At 39.0% G+C, this 20,981-nt stretch overlaps 1 protein-coding gene across 12 annotated transcripts in view; it reads right to left on the bottom strand.

Moving 5' to 3' along the window:
- Positions 1–2,218: 2,218 nt before the first annotated feature.
- GPATCH2L (G-patch domain containing 2 like) overlaps positions 2,219–20,981 on the bottom strand; it is a 43,989-nt gene continuing 25,226 nt past the window's right edge. For 8 of the 12 annotated variants that reach the window (XM_059850030.1, XM_059850027.1, XM_059850026.1 and 5 more), the window contains 2 exons: positions 19,446–19,537; positions 2,219–14,409 (listed from right to left, as the gene is read on the bottom strand). In XM_059850030.1, coding sequence (XP_059706013.1) covers positions 14,237–14,409; positions 19,446–19,537 — 265 coding nt within the window. In that variant the 3' untranslated portion in view covers positions 2,219–14,236. Of the gene's footprint in view, positions 14,410–17,022; positions 17,379–19,445; positions 19,538–20,981 lie in introns of those variants that run through there. The other 4 variants (XM_059850034.1, XM_059850037.1, XM_059850035.1 and 1 more) reach the window with 2 other exon arrangements.

Here is a 20,981-nt window from a genome sequence, read left to right as displayed (position 1 = left end):
GCAGCTAATTCAAGACATTACAGCACAGAAGCCTGTGCCAACATCCAGTACATAAACAAAGATGAGATACATGAGAGGAGAGAACACACTGTCAGCATTTAATAGCAAACACTAATTGCAAACAGGGGGATGGACTTCTCCATTCCTGTTCTCTCAGCAGCCTAAAGCAATCTCAGCCAAGGGACATGCCCATTCACAAAGAAGGATCCATTAATCACTAAATGACTCAGTAGCTGACTGATTGCCACCAGCCTGCTTGGTGTCTCACTGATCCACCGAATGGAGTGGATCTTGGAGTTTTATTTGCACCTCATTAGTGTAGGGACACCGAAATAGAAGGCCTCTAGTCATGCAATTTCCAAAGCCTTTCAGGTCTGCTACAGATCTGCCCTATAATCCTTGCAAAATTTTAACTTCTCTCTGTGCCTCCCACATTCCTGAGAAAATTGCCTTATATCAAATCCCAAAGCCTGCAGAGCAGGCTGATGGTGGGCCTCAACATTTCAGTATTTTTACTGAAAGCTGCTGCAAACGATAAGATGGCATTCTAAATAACACTCTAATTTACCAAAAAAGCTGGTTCTCATCACAAGCAACATGGGGTAGAGAGACCAAGTATTTTCAATAATTTTGCCCCATCATTCATTGTGCTTCATAGACAAACAAATCAGACCCCAAGAGAGAAGAAACCCATGTAAATGACACTTTGGGTTCTCTAGAGCAGGCAAGACCCTTTCAGCCATACTCCCTATTTAGGAAGCATATGCAATTATGTCACAGGAAATGTCCCTTCTCTCCTCAGCTAAAGGTAGTGTCAAAACCTTTAAGGAGCACCTGGGAGAAGAGGCGTATGCAGTTTGTGGCCATGTGGCTTTAGCACCCCCTCAAAGCCTCTCTTGCAGCCTTGCACTGTGTGGATTTCCTATGAGCTGCTGAATCCCTGGAGACCATGGGGTGCTGGGCACAGATCTGTAAACAATTGAGCCAAAGTTAAACCCTTGGTGCTTGCCAGTTATACGAGTCTCCCTCATTCAAACCATTACTCCCAGGACTTTCTCCCAGCCCACCCAACTCCCCAGTCCCAGTCCTGCCATCATGCCCTGGACTGCCTCTAGCACTCCTCATGCACATCAATCAAGCCAAATCAACTGACTAAACCAGCAGAAACCAAGTCATTTTTTGCAGTTGAAGTGGTTTATGTGACTCAGAGGAGTCAAAGGAGGGAAAGGCAAACGGCAGGAGCTTACAGCCAAGCATGAAGAAACAATGCAGTGGAGATGGAAGGACAAGGCTTTTCCTTCCATCAGTCATAAACTGTTTACCTCACTTCATGGCCTTGCATCCTGTATTTCCAACCAAAAAAATCTCTAAAATTTAGTCAGCTGCAGACTTTTTAGAATGCTTTAGGACACGCTTGGATAAAAACATAGTGCAGAAAGTCAACACCCTTCCAAATTTCTACATGCTTTTGGGTTTCAGCTCCCACAGACACTCAAGGTGATGTTGGAAACCCTTTGAGTGCATCTGCAACTGAACTCCCTGTATCCTGATGTATCCAGCTGCATATGCATCACACATGCTACTCTAGTCTGCATGGTACTTCTCCACTGATTTTAAGCTACACAGCCATTCAGAACTCAAAGTCTGTCTCCTCAGTACCCTCCCCTCCTCAGGCTCTGGGGCCAGTAGTTGCAGCTTTACAAGTATATTTACTTAGGGCAGACTTATGAGAGAGTTTCAGCTGTTGTTGTGCCTTGAAAACTTCATTAGCTTTGATGTTGCTTTACAAATGCACACCCTGCATTAACCTACATGATATTTTAGCCTTAACAACACTGAGCAGATTTGAAATCTGTGGAAAGACAGAAGATCTGGAGTTTACTGACCTTCACACTCCATTACAAAGTCCACCTTTCACTCAAGCTTATGTTTAATGAGATGACATGAAGGGCTTAAGTAATGGGGTATAGTATTCATATGGATATAAACTATCCAAGCAAAGGCCTACTCCTGCCTGTCTCTTCTTCCTCCTTTATCTTGCCCCTTATGTCTCACAGCTTTGCCCCTTTGCCCTTGTTCTGACTCCTTCCTGATCCTCCCACCAGGTGACAATTTGAATTTTAAAGCCATTTACATTCCAAAATGTGCATAATCAGATTTTTATCCTGTACTTTTCTGATGTGACTTTTTTATTATGACATCAAGTACTGACCCATAATAAGGATGTAAATGCCCACTTTAATGTCTATTAGCAGTATCTGCAGATGCATATAAAATTATAGTATCATCACATAACTACATATTAACCTCTTGAGCTCCATGACAAACTCTCCAGGGAACACTGCATTCCAATTTTCAATTACCAGCAGTAGTTCAGTGACAAGCAGTAGAAGCTGTACTCATCCATATCCTAAACACTTGAGGTACTTGCAGAATGACAGAGTAGACATATTCTAAATAGACCAGCTCTGATGCTTCCAGTTGCCAGTTATTTGTGACAAGCATTTGGGTTCTTCCCAGGGACAAATACACAGTTACATTTAAGTATACATTCACATGGGATGTAACTTACCTGAAATAAATTTGTGGTTTTCAGCAAAGTTGTTTATGAGTCATATGGTAGTGCACCATCATCATTTTATCCACAGAGATTAGCAGAGAGAAGGTAAGGTGTACAGCAACTTACCATGTGTCGTCTTTTATGCTTCTGTTGAGCAAACAATGCACTTTTCTCACAAAATGCCCACTTAGCACAGGTGTGAGGTGTAATGTGTGAGCAAGGAATTATGTGGACTGCAGTACTTTACTGCAAGGATAAGAAAATCACAATTGCAGCTATCTGTCCAGTCCCGAAATGGTATTAATGGAAATTCAAACATTTTGATTTTCATCTTTCAGCTTAATGGAACATCTTTAAATGAGTATTCAGCTTGCAAACAGAGCCTGCCAACCTACATCTAACAAATGAACACAAAAAACTTGTAGAAGGAGGTTGTTTGTCTTTGTCTTTTTGGGTTTTTTAAAGATGTGCTAATTTCTCTAGAAGATGTAAACCAAGAGTCCATGGAGAGAACAGAACAAGACTTAGGATAATAAAGACAATAGTTAGTATCATTTTCTCCTTGTAACCTTTTCCTGTTTTCTAATACAGCTCAGTCAGATGATTGATTCTGGTTGCAAGGGCATTCTTCCCAAAATATACACTAAGACTTCTGATATTTAAAAACTTTGCTGAATTGGGCATTAGAAGGCAGCCTATCATTTGTTAAACAACAGTCAGGTTTACTTCACTAGACAATCATTACTCTGTAGCTTAGAGAAAATAATCAAGAGGACAACACTTGAAATACCACTGTCAGAAATGAGTCAAAATTCATGTCATCCTATAATGTTCAGGTAAAGGTATATAAAGTGTGAGTGTTCCATAGCAAGTTTTCACCTACCTATTGCCCTTTCTTGAGATGTAGTAGACAAGTTATTTCACCACAGATTCTCTACAATACTATTCACTTGGGGCTAATCTTTCAATTCCTTTGAAGTCCAGGAATCATAGTATTTCCAGAGACAAAACATAATTTGGGGAAATTAAAACACCTTTATAAGCAAATTCCATTACAAAGTGAATACATACCAAGTCCTAGCTCAAAAATAAATAAAATATATACACACAGATATACATATATCTGGTTACAGATAAAAATACTCAAAAAGGAAGAAATCCATTTTCTGCCATCCTAAGTTGTCCCTTGGTCCATACACTTTACAATAATGCTAAATCAAATGATTACAGTTTATTTTTGAGACTTTTTATACAGAGCCATAGAAAGCACGCCTCCAGAGAGGTGAAGGGCGAGAACTGAAGGAGATGAGCACAAATGAGTCAGACCCAATGACAGAAAGGACAAAGCAGGATGCTGTCCAGGTTCTCATGATGAAAGCAACTGACCATCAGCCCTGGAGAGATCAGCCTGCTGCCATCTCTCTCTTAGCTAAGAAGTCATAGAAAGACTTCAGCAATAAGGACAGTGCTCCTCACCTCATCAGTAATTGTGGCTGGATGTGCAGAAGCTCTGAGCACTTATAGCTGCTAAGGAAGTTTGTAGGAAATGTGATTTGAACCTACAAAAGGGTACAAAGTCAGTCCTTGCAAATTGCCAGTGTCTGTGTATCTCATCTTAGGCCCTTCAAATTAAAAAAAAAAAAAAAGGGTTTTGCTTCAGTCTCAAATTCCTTTATTTAGGCAATAAGGGTGACAGTAACATCCAAAAACTCAGCACACAAAATCATTAACATTCTAAGCTGTCATAGCAGGTGGTACCCTGAAGATACTAACAAATATCTTTCCTCTTCAGAGTGGAGTCTGGATGCTGTGCAGTAAATAAAGCTTGAAGTCAGTCAAAGTAAGGGGGAGAAAAAAAAATCCAAGCCAGTAGCTATACATTCAGAGAGTCTCACCTGTCCTACACTAAGGCAGGAACCTCATGTGAAGGGGGCAGATGGACAGACTGAGACCCACAACCCCCAAACCCAACAACAAATCATGCAAGTGCCTGATTGCATTGCACCACACATGCAGAAGGGCACTGATCACAGCAACATGGGCCACTCAAATTGCAGCTTTGCCATCAGAGCACAAATTTTCTGGTTTGTTCTATTTGTTACTTGAGGGGTGGGTGGGGGTGCTGAAGAAGATTCTTGTTTAAATATCTAAATACATATGTCAGCAGATGAAGCCCATGGTTTAGAGTCGTGCAGCCTCTCAGTGTTGGGAGAAGGATGAAATGTCACCTTCCCCAGGCAGCTCCTGCATTGTTTGAGTGCAGAACAGCCACACCTCACAGCCCCCTCTCCCCACCCAGAAATCAAACCCTGCATGAGTAATTCCCTCCTTTCTGTCTCGACAGTATCTGAAAGGACCAGTAAGGGATAAAAGATTCATGAAAGCTCCCCTTGCTGTTCACTGGACGACCAAGAAAGAAAACAAAGGACTTCTTTCACTCACCATACAACATTCAGCAGTAGGAGTATCTGGCTTAAAATGGGAACATGAGTTTCCCCATGGAGGAGGGCTAGGTGAGTCCAAGTATTTTGCAAATTATTTTGTGAAGCAGGATGAAGAAGAGCCCTAAGGCAACACTGGTGAACCTCTCAGGAAGCTGGTGTCAAAATTGCAAGGGAAACATCAGTGTCAGTGTTGGCATTAGTTTATCAGAACCACTAGTCTGCCATCACTGCACCTGCAGGCAGTCTGTGAGTGATGACACTTCTCAGAGGAAGATTTCTCCAATCTTTAGGTACAATACTCCAATCTCCAGTACAATTTTTAAAGTGTGTTTTGAAAATTCTGTGTGCTACATCTGCCCTATTGCAGCAACCCCTAAGTTCTGCTCACACTCTCATATTTAGACACCTCCCTGTCACTCCCCCACCAAAAATGAATTAAATTAATGTAGTTTACCACTTTGAAACCCTATACTATATTTCATTTAAAAATTTAGTATGTGTTCTTACTGGGAAATTGCTCTATGCCAGTAGAGAAAAAAATTTGTACCCCAGATTTGAAATACCCTTTTATTTACATGTGAGAAGTTCTCCATTAATACATAGCAAGTCTACTTGCATTCATCTGTATTTTCAGTTGATTTTTATGAGTTGGAAAAGCACAAAGAAAGGTTTCATGGTTTGAAAAATATCAAAATTGATAAATGCCATCATAGTCAGCCCTGTTATCAAACTTACCACCAGTTATTCAAACTGAACTGAGAAAATTCTCAGCGCTGGGATTTAAAATTAAGGACAAGTAAAAAAGCACCATTCAGCTTTTCCTTTTTAAATAGAAATTAATCCAATTATCAGATTAAATGCTTCACTACTCAAAATTTTAAAATTACAAGTAAATTTTAAAATTGCAAGTAGGTGTAAGAATGAAAGAGCTAATTTTTAGACATCTGAAATTTTTACATCACCAGTGGTTTGCCAAATCTGAGCCCTTCCCATAAGACAATCTATTGCTCCTTGTTCCAACTACTTATACCCAACAAAAATCACCATATTTCACAGGGAACATTTCACAACTCTCACAGGTGCAGATTGTAGATGAGAGAGGAAAATAACCACTTTTAAAAATTGGACAACCCTCTACTCCCAATCTGGTGTTAAAAACTTGAAGCCATTTCAAAAGGATCTTGATCTTTCTGTTTAAAAACATTTAGTCCACTTGCGATCTAATTTTTACAGTTTATTCATTGGAACACTTAAGGTAAAGGGACTCCTGTGTTGCTCCTACCACAAATATGCATAGCTATTAATACTGGGACACAAGCATAGGCAAAAGAAAATCAGAAGTCCTCTGTCCATTTGATCTTTGAAGTCATGTTATCATGGAAAAAAAGAATTATGCCAATCTATCTTAAAAGGATGTTAGTGTTGGCAAAATGAATTGATATCCATTAAACTATCAATTGAAACTGATCTGCTCATTTAAAAGACATCCCATTTGGAACTGGGCAGATCTGAAGCAGTGGTTTAGAAATGAAAGGCTATTTAAGAAACTCCAGAATTGTTTCAAATTCCAAACAGGGAGCATCTCACTTGTCTAGAGACAATGTCCTGACAAACTGGGAAACAAAATCATTACAAAAGAACTCCAAAGAATGGACATGATAAATTACCTCAAATCCTTCACTCAGGTTTGCAATTCAAAGCAAGAAAAGCATTGTAACTCCCTACAGACCTTCAGATTACAGTTTATACTTTATACTTACGGAAACGGTCAAGGAAGCATGCAGATTAATGGAGAGCCCAATACTGTAAATCTAGTCAGATGTCAGCGAAACCTCTCTTCCCCCACTCTCAACTCAGTTTGCTTTATATCAGATAAAACACTTCTTTCATATATTGATTTATTTCCAGTTTCTATAATCAGAACAGAGATTCTGCAAGAGCCTCATTCAGAGAATACACGTCTTATTTAAAACAGAGGAATACAAGCAGGAATCTTTCTTATTTACATGTTACCCTTAAAATAGAGTCCCAAGAACCAAGAGTCCAACCCCTATCAAACAGATAAATCTTAGGATCTCATAAAATATTTGGGACATGCACAAGGCAGCTCTTCACAGACTTTTGAGGAGACCTTTTTGAGAGCTATCTCTAGGAGAGCCCTCTTTGACAGCAAGAGGAAGCTGAAATGCAACTGATGATAACTCTGGCTCACTATCTGGTGTTGTCAAAACCTGAGGGAAAATTCAAGGACTTCAGCAGTGCCCAAGGACTTTGGTCAGATCAGACCAGTCTCAGATCATGGCCCTCTTAGAAATGCCTCCAGCAATGAAATTTCACATGCACCAATCTAGGCAGCCTAGGCTTTAGGTCCAAATTCATTTATATGCCCATCTGCAAGACAAAAGATGCTTTATTACTTAGAATTTCCAATGCCATAAAGGGTTTTCTACCACACAGCCATGACACCTTTGATCTTCTTCTGATAAAACTAAACAGACTGAGCTCTTAAGTATTGCAAACTATAAATATGATTGGTACAAAATTGCACTATAATACTGCTAAAGGAAATGCGATAAATTTTTGAATTAAAAAAATAATTCTTACTTTCTAGGAACTTGTACATTGAAAAGCAGTGGTAAGAACTTTAGGTTCAACTGCCTGAATTCCACCTCCTATGGTAGTGTTACAGCAGCGTTTGGGCAGCAAAGACTAGCAGCATATTTGGCTATATGAGTATACGAAGCCAGAATAGCATTATTAGAACACTCTGTGAGGAGTACCATAAGTGACTCCTAACAGTGACTCTGTAACTCTGAAGAATACTTGAAGTATAGACACTAGAACTGAATGCATATGGATGTGGAATACTGGGGATTTTCATGCAGGAGCACAATAAAAGGTTAAATGACAAGTTTTACAGTATGAAGCTTATGAGAAATGATTTATATGGGTTAGTGGATTACATAGGACTTGTTGACTGGGCATACAAATACATGTCAAAAAAGCCTCATTGTAAAGAAAGAACAAGACTTTTCACCCTTGCTGAAAAAAAAGCATGGTAGGAAACAATGTCAGGATGTTGATATTAGGAAAAAATATTCCAAGAGAAGATGCTATTTACTTATAAAGACAATAATTATTAAGAAAACTGACTACAAACAAAGATATGTTAATCCTTACTTGATGTTTTCATCATCAGGATGTGTCCTTGTAAAAATATATTTAAATCCCTTTGCAAGATAAATACTATAACCAAAAGTTCAAAAATGTTTTCTCCAGCCTCAAAGAAAGTTTGTACATCTTTTTTGAGGCAGGACACTGGACTAGGAGAACACTAAAAAAAAGTATCACTATATTACTGCCTTATCTTTACAGTACTCCCCAGGTAGGCAAACCAGGTCACTGTGAGAGACAGACTACCAAGACAAAACAGACCTTTGGTGTGACACAGCACAGCATTTTTCATGCTGTTCATCTCATTTTCTTCAGAGTTTACAAGGACAAGAGGGCAGCTTTGCAAAATCCTGATCATCCTAACACTGGCATCTCTGCTTCAGGACATTGAATACTCTAGCTCATAGCACATAGGGCTCAGCAATACTTTTCTTGATTATTGTCTACAAGTATAAATATTTTGAATCTTTCTCTGATATAACAGGCTGTATCAGTCCATTTTCCAGTTTTGCCAATTCTTTAAGCTGGTACAAGAATTATCTTTACAGAGTATGCCAGTGAGCACATCTTTTATGCTCGCTGGACTCACAGTGACAGCCCTGTTTGCATGGGAAGGCACTCTCACCACATTAACTCATTAATGTTGAGAATTATGTTGAAAGCTCCTTCTGTCTCTACAATGTAAATCTGTATTAGATGTCAAGTGACTGAGGCCCAGCCACATGTGGGTCTCCAGGCACTGCTGCCAGTTTAGTTGCCCTGCCTGTGGCACTACTCACTCTCTTAAAAAGGGATACTTTGGTATAATTAAGCCATTATGTCCTCTGTGCTGAGTTCAAGCCTTGTACTGGGTAAAGTTAATGGCCTAAGATAATCTTTTACCTCCTGTATAGCAAGTGTCCCCTTATGCTTCATGCCTTAAGAAGCATTACTGTATTTTTCCTCCACTTGAAGGTACAAAAGGATTTCGCAATCACAAAACACAAACTGAAATAGAATACAGGAAACAAAGACACAGAAATGAAGTATCTGAACAATGAGAACATAAGTTCATCTTCCTTTGATAGTCTCCTAACAGACCATTAAAATGCATTTTCTGAACAAATGTAGCATCCTTCACTTTTGCTTTACTGAAAAATTCTCTGGTTACAAACTGTTCCTCAAGACAACAAATCAAAGTTCTAATCCACTTCACATAATAGCTTTTCAATACCTAGGCACACATACTGGTTTTTGTAGCATCTTCCTTCTTCAGTACAGAAGGGGTTACAGCAAAAGAGGCACTCCATCATGCTTCTTGTTGCCCTTCCTACAATTTCCCTTCTCATCCTCTGCCCACTAAGCAGGTCTCCGCAACATCCACAAAATAACAGCAAGAGCACCTACAGCAAGAGCATCTACAGTTTGAAGGACAGCACTAACCTACTCAATGTCATTATTCAAGAATGATGCTGGCAAGACACACCTCTGCATACCACAATCACAAAGCTAATCTATCATTCAGTAGCACTAGTCCAAGCCTCTAACAAGTTTCTCTCCAGCTCCTGTTTTGCTGCTTTCTACACTCGTTACTGTACCTTAAAATTATAAATCCGTCACAACAGAAACTACATTCTTTTAATTCAGTATTCTCCAGTACTTACCAAACTGGTCATTAATCCTGATTGGGGCTCATTGGAACTACCAGAAATGTGCAAACAACTAGGAAACCTGCTTCTCTCAGCTTTTGATTTCTCTTTCACTGAATGTCCATCTTCTCCCTATACACAGAAGTATGTCATTTTGAGATTGGTCACTGCCATCTATGAAAAACTGTTGCCATTGCATGAGGTCCCCAGAGACAAGAAGGGGTATGTATCATCATCTTCACCATCAACCATCACATCACCCACTGGACCTGTCTGGTTGAACTTGATGATCCCTGTGGGTCCTTTCCAACTCAGGATATTCTATGATTCTATGATTTAAAGGACTTTAAATGCCTTTCAGTAGCACCAGTATGATCATCTTGACAATTTTTCCAGGTACTGGGGCTAGGCTAGCAGGTTGGTGTTTTTTGGGTCTCACTCCATGCCTTTCTTGTAAATTAGAATAATGCTAAGTATATTTTAGTCAGGATAGACCTTTCCCAGACACCCAAAACCTTCGGCAGGGACTGGGAGAGGTCATCCTACAACAACCACTAGCTCCTTCAGTACTCTGGGATGAATCCCACCTGGCCTCGTAGACTTACAAACATTCAACTGGTCCCTAACAATCTCCATGTACACAAACAAAGTCACTATTCCCACAGTAACGGTCCTCCAAATCAGCAGAGCAGCCCAAGGTTTGTCAGTATTATGATGAGATCAAGGCAAAAAAAAGTATTGAATGCCTCCACGTTTTCTTCACTCCAATTTGTCAGGTGATCATTTACAACAAATATCAGCCCAATGTTTTCCTTAGACCTCCTCTTGCTATTTATGTACTTCAAAAAGCCTTGCTTGTCTGACACAACAGTTCTGGCCAGATTCAACTCTAATTAAGTTTTGGTCTTTCATATCTTCTCCCTGCATATGTGAACTACAGCTCTGTAATTTTTCTGTGAAGCTTGACCTTGCTTCCAGAGATTCCTTCTTCCTGAGATTCAAGAGGAGTTCCCTGTTGAGCTGGTCTTCTGCATGGCTTGTTTGACTTTCAACACAGAGAGATCACCTGCTCTAGTGCTTTTAAAAGGTCATTCCTAAAAACTGACCAGACTCAAGGAACAGCACACTAGTAACTACCTCACTGAGTCGCCTAAAGCTAGCTCTGTTGAAATTCAGGGTAGGAACCTGGCTGACCATTTTCCTCATTACATCAAAATTTTTAAAATTACCCATTTCATTATCCTGTGGTAAAGGCAGTCACTTACCATCATATCTCTCAAAAGTCCTTCTTTATTAATAAATAACAGGTTTAGGAGGGGATCTTTCCTAGTTGGCCGAGTTAAACAGTGGAATACGAGTGAGCTGCCTGTCTTCGAAGCAGTAATCACATACTGGACCATCTCTGCAGAAGCACAGCTACTAAATCAAGGCATGTTATTTCTCCTTTCTACTCAAGTAATCCACATGAAAAGCAGTATCCTTCACACTGAGTACTGTGTGAGCAGAGTGACTTCTAAGAAATCTGCCTTAGATTAAATAAAGAGGCAAAACAATGGAATTAGTTTATTCATCTAAGAATGCTGTAGATACTAAAATCTGTATCAAGTTACTGAAGTCTGAAGCTATATTTTAAATACTCTAGAGTAAAAAGATACAGGATCCATTTAGGTTGCCTACCACTCAGGAGAATCAAAATTGGTTGAGAATCTGACTGTTTTGTAAATGGATTCTAACCTAGAAATAAAAAAGACAGGGCAGCTGCAGTAATTGGTATCTCCTGGAACTTCCAGAAAGTTGCCATGGCAAGAAGTATGGCTTGTCAAGACACTGCCACAGTTGCTCTTCAGTACTGCCACAGGTACAGTCTGCCTTTAAAGGCAAGAAATACCTCCTAGGAGCTTACAACTTAAGTAAGGGCTTAACCAGATAACACTGCTACTGACCTCAATAGGAAAATATGATAAATTCTCTTTTCCTGCACCCAGAGAAAAATCACATGAAGCATTGCAACCCACCCCTCCAACACCACAATGAGATGAAGGCTCTTGATTCCCTAACATTTTTCTTGAAAAAGCTTTTAAAGCATCCTGACATCACAGAAGTGAAAAAACTATTTGGACAATACTCAAGAATACTCAGAACACAGCAAGATATATCACAATTGATTTTTAAAAGGGAATACAATGGCTAAAATTGTATGTAAATAAAATAAATTGTATTTATTGCATAAAGCTGAATGGTCAGTAATCTGAGTAAATCTCTTGAACAGATTCAAACTAAGAGAGGTTGAGGAGGATGCTTCACAAAATCAAAACCAGTCAATTTCATAAATGCTCTTTCAGGGAACCACTCATTATCATTAGAGCAGCATGCAGTTTAGATTACAAGGCTTCAAATCCTAAATTTTATCTGCAAGTTGTCAGGAGAGGATTATCACCTTTCCCATTCACTGTATTCATGAGTACTAGATAGTCAAGCTACTACTCTTCAGGTTTATCTTTTCTTCAGATGTTTTAGATTACAGGCCCTCTAGTGCCGAAACTTCCTCTGTTACCCCTTAAGCATCATTGTTCAAAATAGCTACAAATAAGCCAAAGCCATGACAACTTTAAAACAGGAACACTTCTTCCCTTATAAACTGTTACAGCTTGTCCTGTAATCCAAATCTGCATTCCTTCATTAAGGTAAAAAGGATTTCCCCATTCTAATGACTTCTAAAATGTACCACCCAAATAAAATAAAAAAAAAGAAAGAAAAAAAGAGTTTTGAGAAGGATTTATAGTGACAGATCTGAAAGTTTGCTTGTGCTGCAAAATATAAATCCAATTTGGATGTCTCCCCAAGAATAAGTAGGTATTAGGGGATCAGACACAGTGTGCATGTAGTATAGCTAACTATATCTGTCAATCATGATTTACAGTCATTCAGTTTGTTTTGTGTATATTATGACCATTTCCCATTTAATACACAGCTAATATAAATCACTGCTTCATATTCCCCCAATCAAATATATCAGTCATTTGATTCATAAGAGAACAGAACACTGCAAAATCACTGTAAAATAATGCAAATTTTGCTGTCTGCTTAAGAGTGCTAGATGCACTGCCACAATCAAAAGAGATTTTACACGTTTAAACAGTCCTGTCTGAAAGCTCCACACAAGGAAAGCAAAAAGTTCTAATCATACAAATAGGACTCAAAGGACTTCAGAAGCTGTGAGGCCACCTGTTCCTTGGTACATGCTGTACAAGTACATATTCTGAAAACATAGTTCAAGATAAGCTCCAGAGTTATTAGAGAGAGGGAAGAAATCCCTGTCTACATATTCTGCAACACAGAAGGTAACAGCAGACCAAGTGGAAGTTCTGTGAAGAGAATCTCTTTAGTGTACACTGCAGTGTAAGGTGCAATCATCAGCAGGTGGAGACACCTCCAGTAGGTATAGCAGAAAATACTTTTGAAGGCAGAGGAAGCATGATACAGGAGGAGTCTGATCTATACCTATAACGCTCTGAACTCAGGTGACACTTTAAATGGCTTTCACGGCATGTTACCTTAAACAAGCATCCTTTAGAAACACTAACAGCCATTTTTTTAAGTTATACACTGAGATATGGATGTTTTGTATACTTTTCTACCATACTGCAACAAAATTCAAGGCTCTGGGTTTCTATCCAGGACACCAGGTTGCACATTTATGTCTAAGTAGTTCTCCCAAATCCTTATCCAGTAGGAGGTTTAGGAATGAACATGCAATACACAATAAAGACTGAAGACATTCAGAACAAGGGAGAAGGAAAAGGTCAAGTGGACAATACTGCCAGTGAGCTAATGGCAATTTCTACACAGACAAGCACCATATTTGCTTTACCAGAAGCAACATGATTTGAGTCTGTTAGCACATGGCCAGAAAACATTCTGCTTATACAGGATTCAGGTTCCATGTTTTGATGTGTTAGTATTCCCTCCTCATTCCCCAGCCAAGAAATCCTTCTGGTCTGGAAGCAAGCAGAGGGAGACTCCTACCTCCCTGAATGGCAGTGAGACTTTCACCCTGAAAATGCCAAATACACAAACAAGCAACATGTCCAGAGGGTGAATAAGGATCTGAAAACCCAAAAGAAAACCTGTACATGATCCATTACATACGAGTTGGAATCAGGGAAAGAGATGAATTCATAATAAATACAGTGATAGCAGGAAAATCTCTAAAAGCCACTGCAGTCCCAACACCGATTACCTTTTCTTAAACATAGATTCACAAACATGATTTAGGTGTGTGAGGCACACAGACCAGCCTGGATGATGGCACACATCACGCACCAATACTGCAGATAGCACTACTGCCGAACAAGATGTTTGGTGCAGACAAACACCAGAATCAAACACTTCCAAAATCGAGCAAGCCTTAACAGTTGCAATGCTTCCTTTTAGCTGTATCCAGGGCTCTTCTCTGGTGGCATTTTAAAAAAGTTACTGGAGGCAGCAATAGTAGATTTCTCAGCTGCTGGTGTTTTCCCAGTCCACTCAGAGTTCTGGGATCTCAAGGATGGTGTTGCTGGTAGCTCTGATTCTGCTGCATCCATGTGGACAGATAAAGTTGCTGGAACATAAAATTGCAGGAAAGAGGGAACAAAGACAGTAAGAAAGGGCAATAATAAATGTTAGAACAACTAACTTCATGGCAAACCCCTCATATATATAATTTCCTTTATGAGGATATTATTTATTGAATTTCTAAAAGTTCTTCATCCAAATTCCTCTGAAATAGAGGTTCTTGCTAGCATTAACAATTTTGCTGTAACGATTCACACATTCAAAACTCTAAGTTCCCAGTCCACCAACTAGTTCCCTTAGAGTTCTTGTTGAAAATTGAAAGTTTTAGCTCTCCCATATTTAAAGTGAATCAATTCACAATCATTCATCTTAAAATAACTTGGATTCCTTGCAAAGACTCAATTTACTTTCTACTTGAGACTTTCAAAGTCTCTGAAGGTGTGGCAAATTTCAGGTTGCTAAGCTCATCTAAAGAGGAAAACATACCTCTCTTCATCCAGTAAGGGCAGTACCACGAACCTACACATATATCCAAAATGGTAAATCAGCATATTATGACAAGAAACTACTTGCCAAACTAGGTTGAAATCCATTCTCATTTTCTCAATACAACCACTGCTTCAAAATGGGACAGGCTATAATAGCCAGAGAGATTTGCAGATCCATAGCTCAACCCAACAGTTGCCCAAATTTCCAGAAGGATTGCCAAAAAACTAGAGATATGAGAGTTTACTCCAATTCTCAGTATCCTGAATCACTCAATCCTCACAAGCAGAACAGGGCCAGGTAAAGAAGAGTAATTGACATAGGAGTCTTTGGGGCAAACAGAATTTTTTAAACAAGTAACTACTTCAATACAAAATACATTTCTTCATTGTAATCTCACAACAGATAATAGTTGTTTGTGTGTTTTAATTACAAGTTGCATCTGCTGCTCTGTAGTAGGATGAAGGATAAAGAGGCCACAGCAAGCCTCAACTAGAGGACAGATTACTTTGAAGTTTAAATAAAAAGTCAGTTCAATGCTTGAGGTTCCACATTCAGTAGATCTGGAAACCCAACAATGCTGCTTCTGCAAATCCAAAACAGTGAGTCATTCCCATACAGCTACAACACAGCTGACAAAAAGTATCTTGCAATTTTAGATCCAACCCATTATCTTCCTCCATCTGAAGGTCATATGAAACATGAAAAAAACCCCAACAACTAAGTCAATCCTTAAACTCACAATCACCAGCAATACTGCACTATGCACTCCTTGCTAGCAGCCTCCACACTCAGGCTCTCCATCTTTCCTCATAAAAAGAGAAAAAGAAAAGGACTGAAACTGGCTTCTTGTTTCTGGGTATGGCAAAGAGTGAATAATTACCAAGAAACAGAAGAGGGAAAATTCACCAAATTACTATTACTCATCAGACTGCTCTCTGATAAGCAGTTTCACAGGCTGCTGTCACCTTTTTCACAAGCTAAGTGTGAATACACACCAAGGCAGATAAAAATCTATTTATGCAGATTTTTACCCTGGATTCACTGTAACAGCTGATTAGGATGCCAGTTACCATGTGCACTGCTACATACATATTTAGAGGATTAAACCATATAAACATTAAAAACATAAGAGTAAAGATTGGTAATAGTTCACCATTTATGACACAACCATCTGTACTTGCGGCCTATTCTGACGAAATGAAGACAGACATGACAGTCTTCAACAGATTCCTTTCAAACCAGAGAATAACTTCCACGAGAATAACATTTTATGCAGTATTTCTCAGACAAGCTCTACTGTGCCACTGGGGATATTACTCCAAATCTACTGTACTGCAATGGAAAGTAACTAAACACAAGGACACTATCCATGCCTTCCAAGTCTCAGACCACTGAAAGGTCAAAGGACCTTTACCTCCACAGACCTTAGTCCTCCCTAGGCACTGGCTGCTGGTCACTCACTTGGATGAATCTCTAGTCTAATCCAGTACAGTCAACATTAACTTCCTCCAGATTTCCTTATTCTACTGCCAAACCACACCAGCAGATTTTTGTTCTTATCAGGTAAAGGCCTTATGCTTTAGGGCTCACACTGTTCAATTGTGTAGTGTGGAAAACATTATTTTCAGTCTTTCTGAATATTTGTGTATGTTTGCCCAACTTAACTTTTATAAAAGTTATTTCCTAAAGTGCAAATTAATTCTGAATTTTCTACCCACTTCTGTTGTTCTCAACAGCTCAGTTATGGTATTTAGGCCAGTTAGCCTCAAAGAGCAGGATTAATACCAGAACTTTAATACTACAGCAATACAACAGAGACCCAAGGCACTTCTACAGTAATGCAGTTTTTTGATGTTCATGCAAGGGTCTCTGGGAAAAGATACTTTACCAGAACTCATAAATACTCACAGTCTTAAAAGTATGTGAGAAGACATGGAATAAATTTAGTTGCCTGATTCCCAAATAAATATTATATCTATCTGCCTTTTCTCATTCCTGCACTGAGGAGGGAAACAGCACGCACACCTCATCTGCCTTTTATTAGCATCTTCTGATTTCAGCCAAATTCAACTCAAAACTTTCTGTGGATGGTGGGGGGGGTGAGGCGACAGGGGAAGATTTGTAGCTGCATGTTTAAGAAAGAAGCTAAATTCATCACAATGACAGGGGATAGTGTTGGCAGAGATTTGAGCTATTTATTCTTTTAGGAAAATCCTATAAAGAATGACACGAGGAAGCCTCTATCTGCAGTCTTGTTCATCACACTGGTGAGGAGTCCGATAACAGATGTATGCAGTAGCGTGATTTAGTGCCGGGAGCTGGCCCCTGATGTGTATTAATACAGCGGCAAAGCGGAACGAGCCCCTCTTCATCACTCATCTCTATAAAAGAGGTGGAATCCGAGATGGCCCGATGTTCGGCAGAGCAAGCCCATTTGTTCTGCTGACTGATGAAGCCAGCTCAGGCTGTGTCCTTCACCTCCACGGGGCACTCAGGTTGCAAAAAAGGAGATCACTGAAGCAGGACCTGGTCAACAAGTGAGACGAGAGCAGTTGGACTCAGTGAAGGAGCTATTTAAAGGTAAAGAAATCCAGCACTCTGTGTCTGCATGACAGGCACAGGCCTGTATTCTGATTTACCTGTGCTCCACCTTTTGCAGAAGTAAAATACCACAAACATAAAAAGCCTCAGAAGTGAAAAAAATGAGACTGCCATGACTCCTCAGGCACTCCTCATGTGAACCCCAGTATATGGCATATATATGGGGATGAGTAGATGCATGGCAAGGGAGAAAAATCTTTATCTCATCAATATCCGACAAACGTAAGAGTGTCCAATTAGTTGTACGTTACTGCAGAATAATACTATGTATATTTTTAGGCATTAGTAATTTCATAACAAAATCTCCTCTGACAGAAAGAACACCAGATTCCAGAAATTCCCAAGTTACATGTCCAGGTTGTGCTTCAGCTGTAATTGGGAATCTCTAGTAGAACATCATTTAGGACACAACTTCGGTTACCCAATCATAAAAGTTTCTTTCTACAAGTCAGTACTGCAGCAAACCCTGCCCGCAGCGCTTCACTTGGCTGAGGATATTTCTAAACAGGATCTCAGGAACAGATCTTTACCATTTCTGACTGCTAAAGACTTTGCAGACCTTGTCTCTTGATGATCAGCCTAAGCATGCAGCCCATACTCTACTAATTACACTTTTTCCTTATTTTGTAATAAATAACAACCCTCTCTCCCTCATCCATAGTAAGAAAGCTTTCCAAACCCCTGCGCTATTTCCAGAGCTAAGTTCCACTCCAGATGCACTCTCAACTCTTCAAAAAGCGTTCACTAAACAATTTGCCTATTCAGGTAAGTACAACTTACATAGTACTTTGAAACATGTAGGCATGGAAACAGAAGCTGTCCTTATAGAAAGTGACCAGCAATGCAATACATAGTACATTCTGAATAATAAATAAATAAATGGACAGGAAACAGTGGACAGTGAGACATTAGCACTCATACCAAGAAAATCTAGTATTCCAGTGCTAAGATTCTGTGGTTTCAGATACTATCCCTTTTGCTAAAGAAGTTCAAATATCACAAAATGGAATACTCAAAAGCCAGGAGAGAATAACCTAAATAAATAATCAATAATAGATGAGACTTTTGCTGAACAACAGATTATTAATGTTCTTTTCTCTTCTATTTTTTTTAGTACGGAACCTTTCCAACAGTTTGCAATCCAGATCAGTGGCCTGGAGAGAAAGCTCAGCTTTCTTCCCTACTTCATTATTCTGTCTATCCACTAGCCCAAGGAAGAAACACAAACTTCCTCCTATTAATCATCAGTTTATTTGGTCTTCCCCACTATTTTTACATCTCTATTTCTTCCATCATCTTACCCCCTACCTTGTTACTGGATTACAAGACTTATTAATAAACTAGTTGGAAGAACATATATCAGTGGATAGTTGCAAGATAGGGTAAGGTGAAAGGACAGAAAGAAACATGCTAAAACCCACCATATTCACCACATTAAAGCTTTTTCATATTCTGATGACTAATCAATGACTTTTCAGAAATCTGCCACATGAAAATAGACCAGCATCTTAATGACTACATCCACCTTACAACAAAAAACTATTTTCATCCAAAAGAAAAAGACAACCCCCAAGGAGTAAGTGCTTTCACCCCAATGATTGCACAAAAATTGCCAGATTTTTGCTCCTGTGAAAGTGTCTACAAATACCCTAATAAAGAGCATCATAGCCACCAGCTAATGCTACCCCAATACTGAGGGAACATTGTGCATACTGATCAACTGCCTATTATCATGAACTGCATAATTTAGGACAGTGGAAATAACACCTTACGAAGAAGCAGATTACTATTCACAGTAAGGTGAAGCACTGCAAATTATATTAACTTAACACTTCCACATTGCCAAAAAATTGTTTAGTAGGCAGCTTTTGATGCTATGCAAAACCATGACATGCCCTCTCACAGGTTTGATTAGTTTCAAACCAAAGTAACGCTACCTTTGCCTTGGCACTTTGCTCAGAAGGGGCATGTGTAAAAATGCTGGCAGGTTACCTGATGTTGGGCTAGACATGGAGGCTGCAGCTGGCTTTCGTTTCCTCTTGATGTCCCTTGAACATGGTGGTCCCAGGTGGACATTTGCTTGCCTATGGAGAAAACAAAACAAATTAAACTCAGTTCCAATATCACATTTCTGTAAGACTGACCAGTCACCTCCAGCTCCTACCTTCCCATCAGCTTCTTAACTAGTAAGCAGCCACAACCCGAAAGTTTCTTAGGGAGTTTTGTTCACATTCTTTGTCAATATAAATTATGCTCCCATTTCCTTTAAGAGCTCATACATAAACTGCTCAGAAAAATAATTATTTCCTAGCCTTTAAAGCCTTTAACCTTCTGGTTTTGTATTAATTCCAAACTATCTCTTGCATGCACAAAGATGTTATCAAGAAGTGATATGACATGTGTCCTACCATTACTTCTATGGAAGAATAACAAATGTCTGCTCTTTATGTAAACTGTGTGATACTTGCTCCTTAGTCAGAAATTATTTTTCAATCTATTTGGTACTGTAGAGCCATCTTAGAATGTACCTATAATGCCAAATGTCCACGCACGTTGTTTCCATTACAGCAGTAAGTTTACTTACAGTAGTAAGTAAAGTCAGGAATGCAAAGCTGTCTCATGTTTTTTAAAATCATTATTTCCTTATTAATGTGCTGTGCAAACAGCTGAATCTGACTTATGGCAGCCTTGTCGCACTTCTAAACTGGCTGAAAGGCTTAATCTGTTCTGTTAATATCAACTGTTAAGTCTGAAGCCTGCTGATGGCTGTTGCAGTTTAATCATTTGCCAATTAAGAAGTAGCCATTTGCCAATTAAGAAGAAATCTGTATTGTTGGAACTGACTTGAGCTGAGAACTCCTCCAAGTCATGTACCTGTAGGAAGCAGAGAAGCTCAATTCAGAAATAATAGTCTTTGCAGCAGACTAGAGAACTTCCTCAAATACCATCCATAATGGATATAAAGGCATAATTTAGCAATGACATTGGGTTCAAATCCCTTCTTTGTCCCATATAACAGACTTCCTTTGGCAAGTTCCTTGGCGACTCTTATCATGAGATCTGATGTGTAAAATGCAGAACTACAGTGCAAATAAAAACAGTTAAAGACTGTGAGGAGCTTACATGATGTAAAATTTGTAACCCTACAAGTTTTGATGATTAAGTGTTGAAAAGCTTTAATGTCTTCAAAGCTTGTTACTTTGACTTTAAAAGTGTTTGTTAAATTTTCAGGATTTTTTTAATACATACTAAAGCCTTTGAAATATAAAAAAAGGAAAACGTAATGGGTTTTTTTCAGGACAAAAATCTATTTAAAAAACCAAACCCACATATTTACAATATGTATAATTTTAGATGCTGTATTTATGCAAAACCAAATTTTTCTTTTGTATCTATACAGAACAGTGCAGGGACCATGAAGAAATTCCTATCCCAGTCCAGTCTATAAATTATTTGAATGCTGCTGGATCTATCTATTTACCTGAAAAAAAAGTACAACCACAAAAAAAAACCAAAACAAAACAAAAC

The sequence above is a fragment of the Haemorhous mexicanus genome, chromosome 6 (assembly GCF_027477595.1).
Source record: "Haemorhous mexicanus isolate bHaeMex1 chromosome 6, bHaeMex1.pri, whole genome shotgun sequence".
Classification (NCBI taxonomy): Eukaryota; Metazoa; Chordata; class Aves; order Passeriformes; family Fringillidae; genus Haemorhous; species Haemorhous mexicanus.
This window is presented reverse-complemented; position numbering and strand designations above follow the sequence as displayed.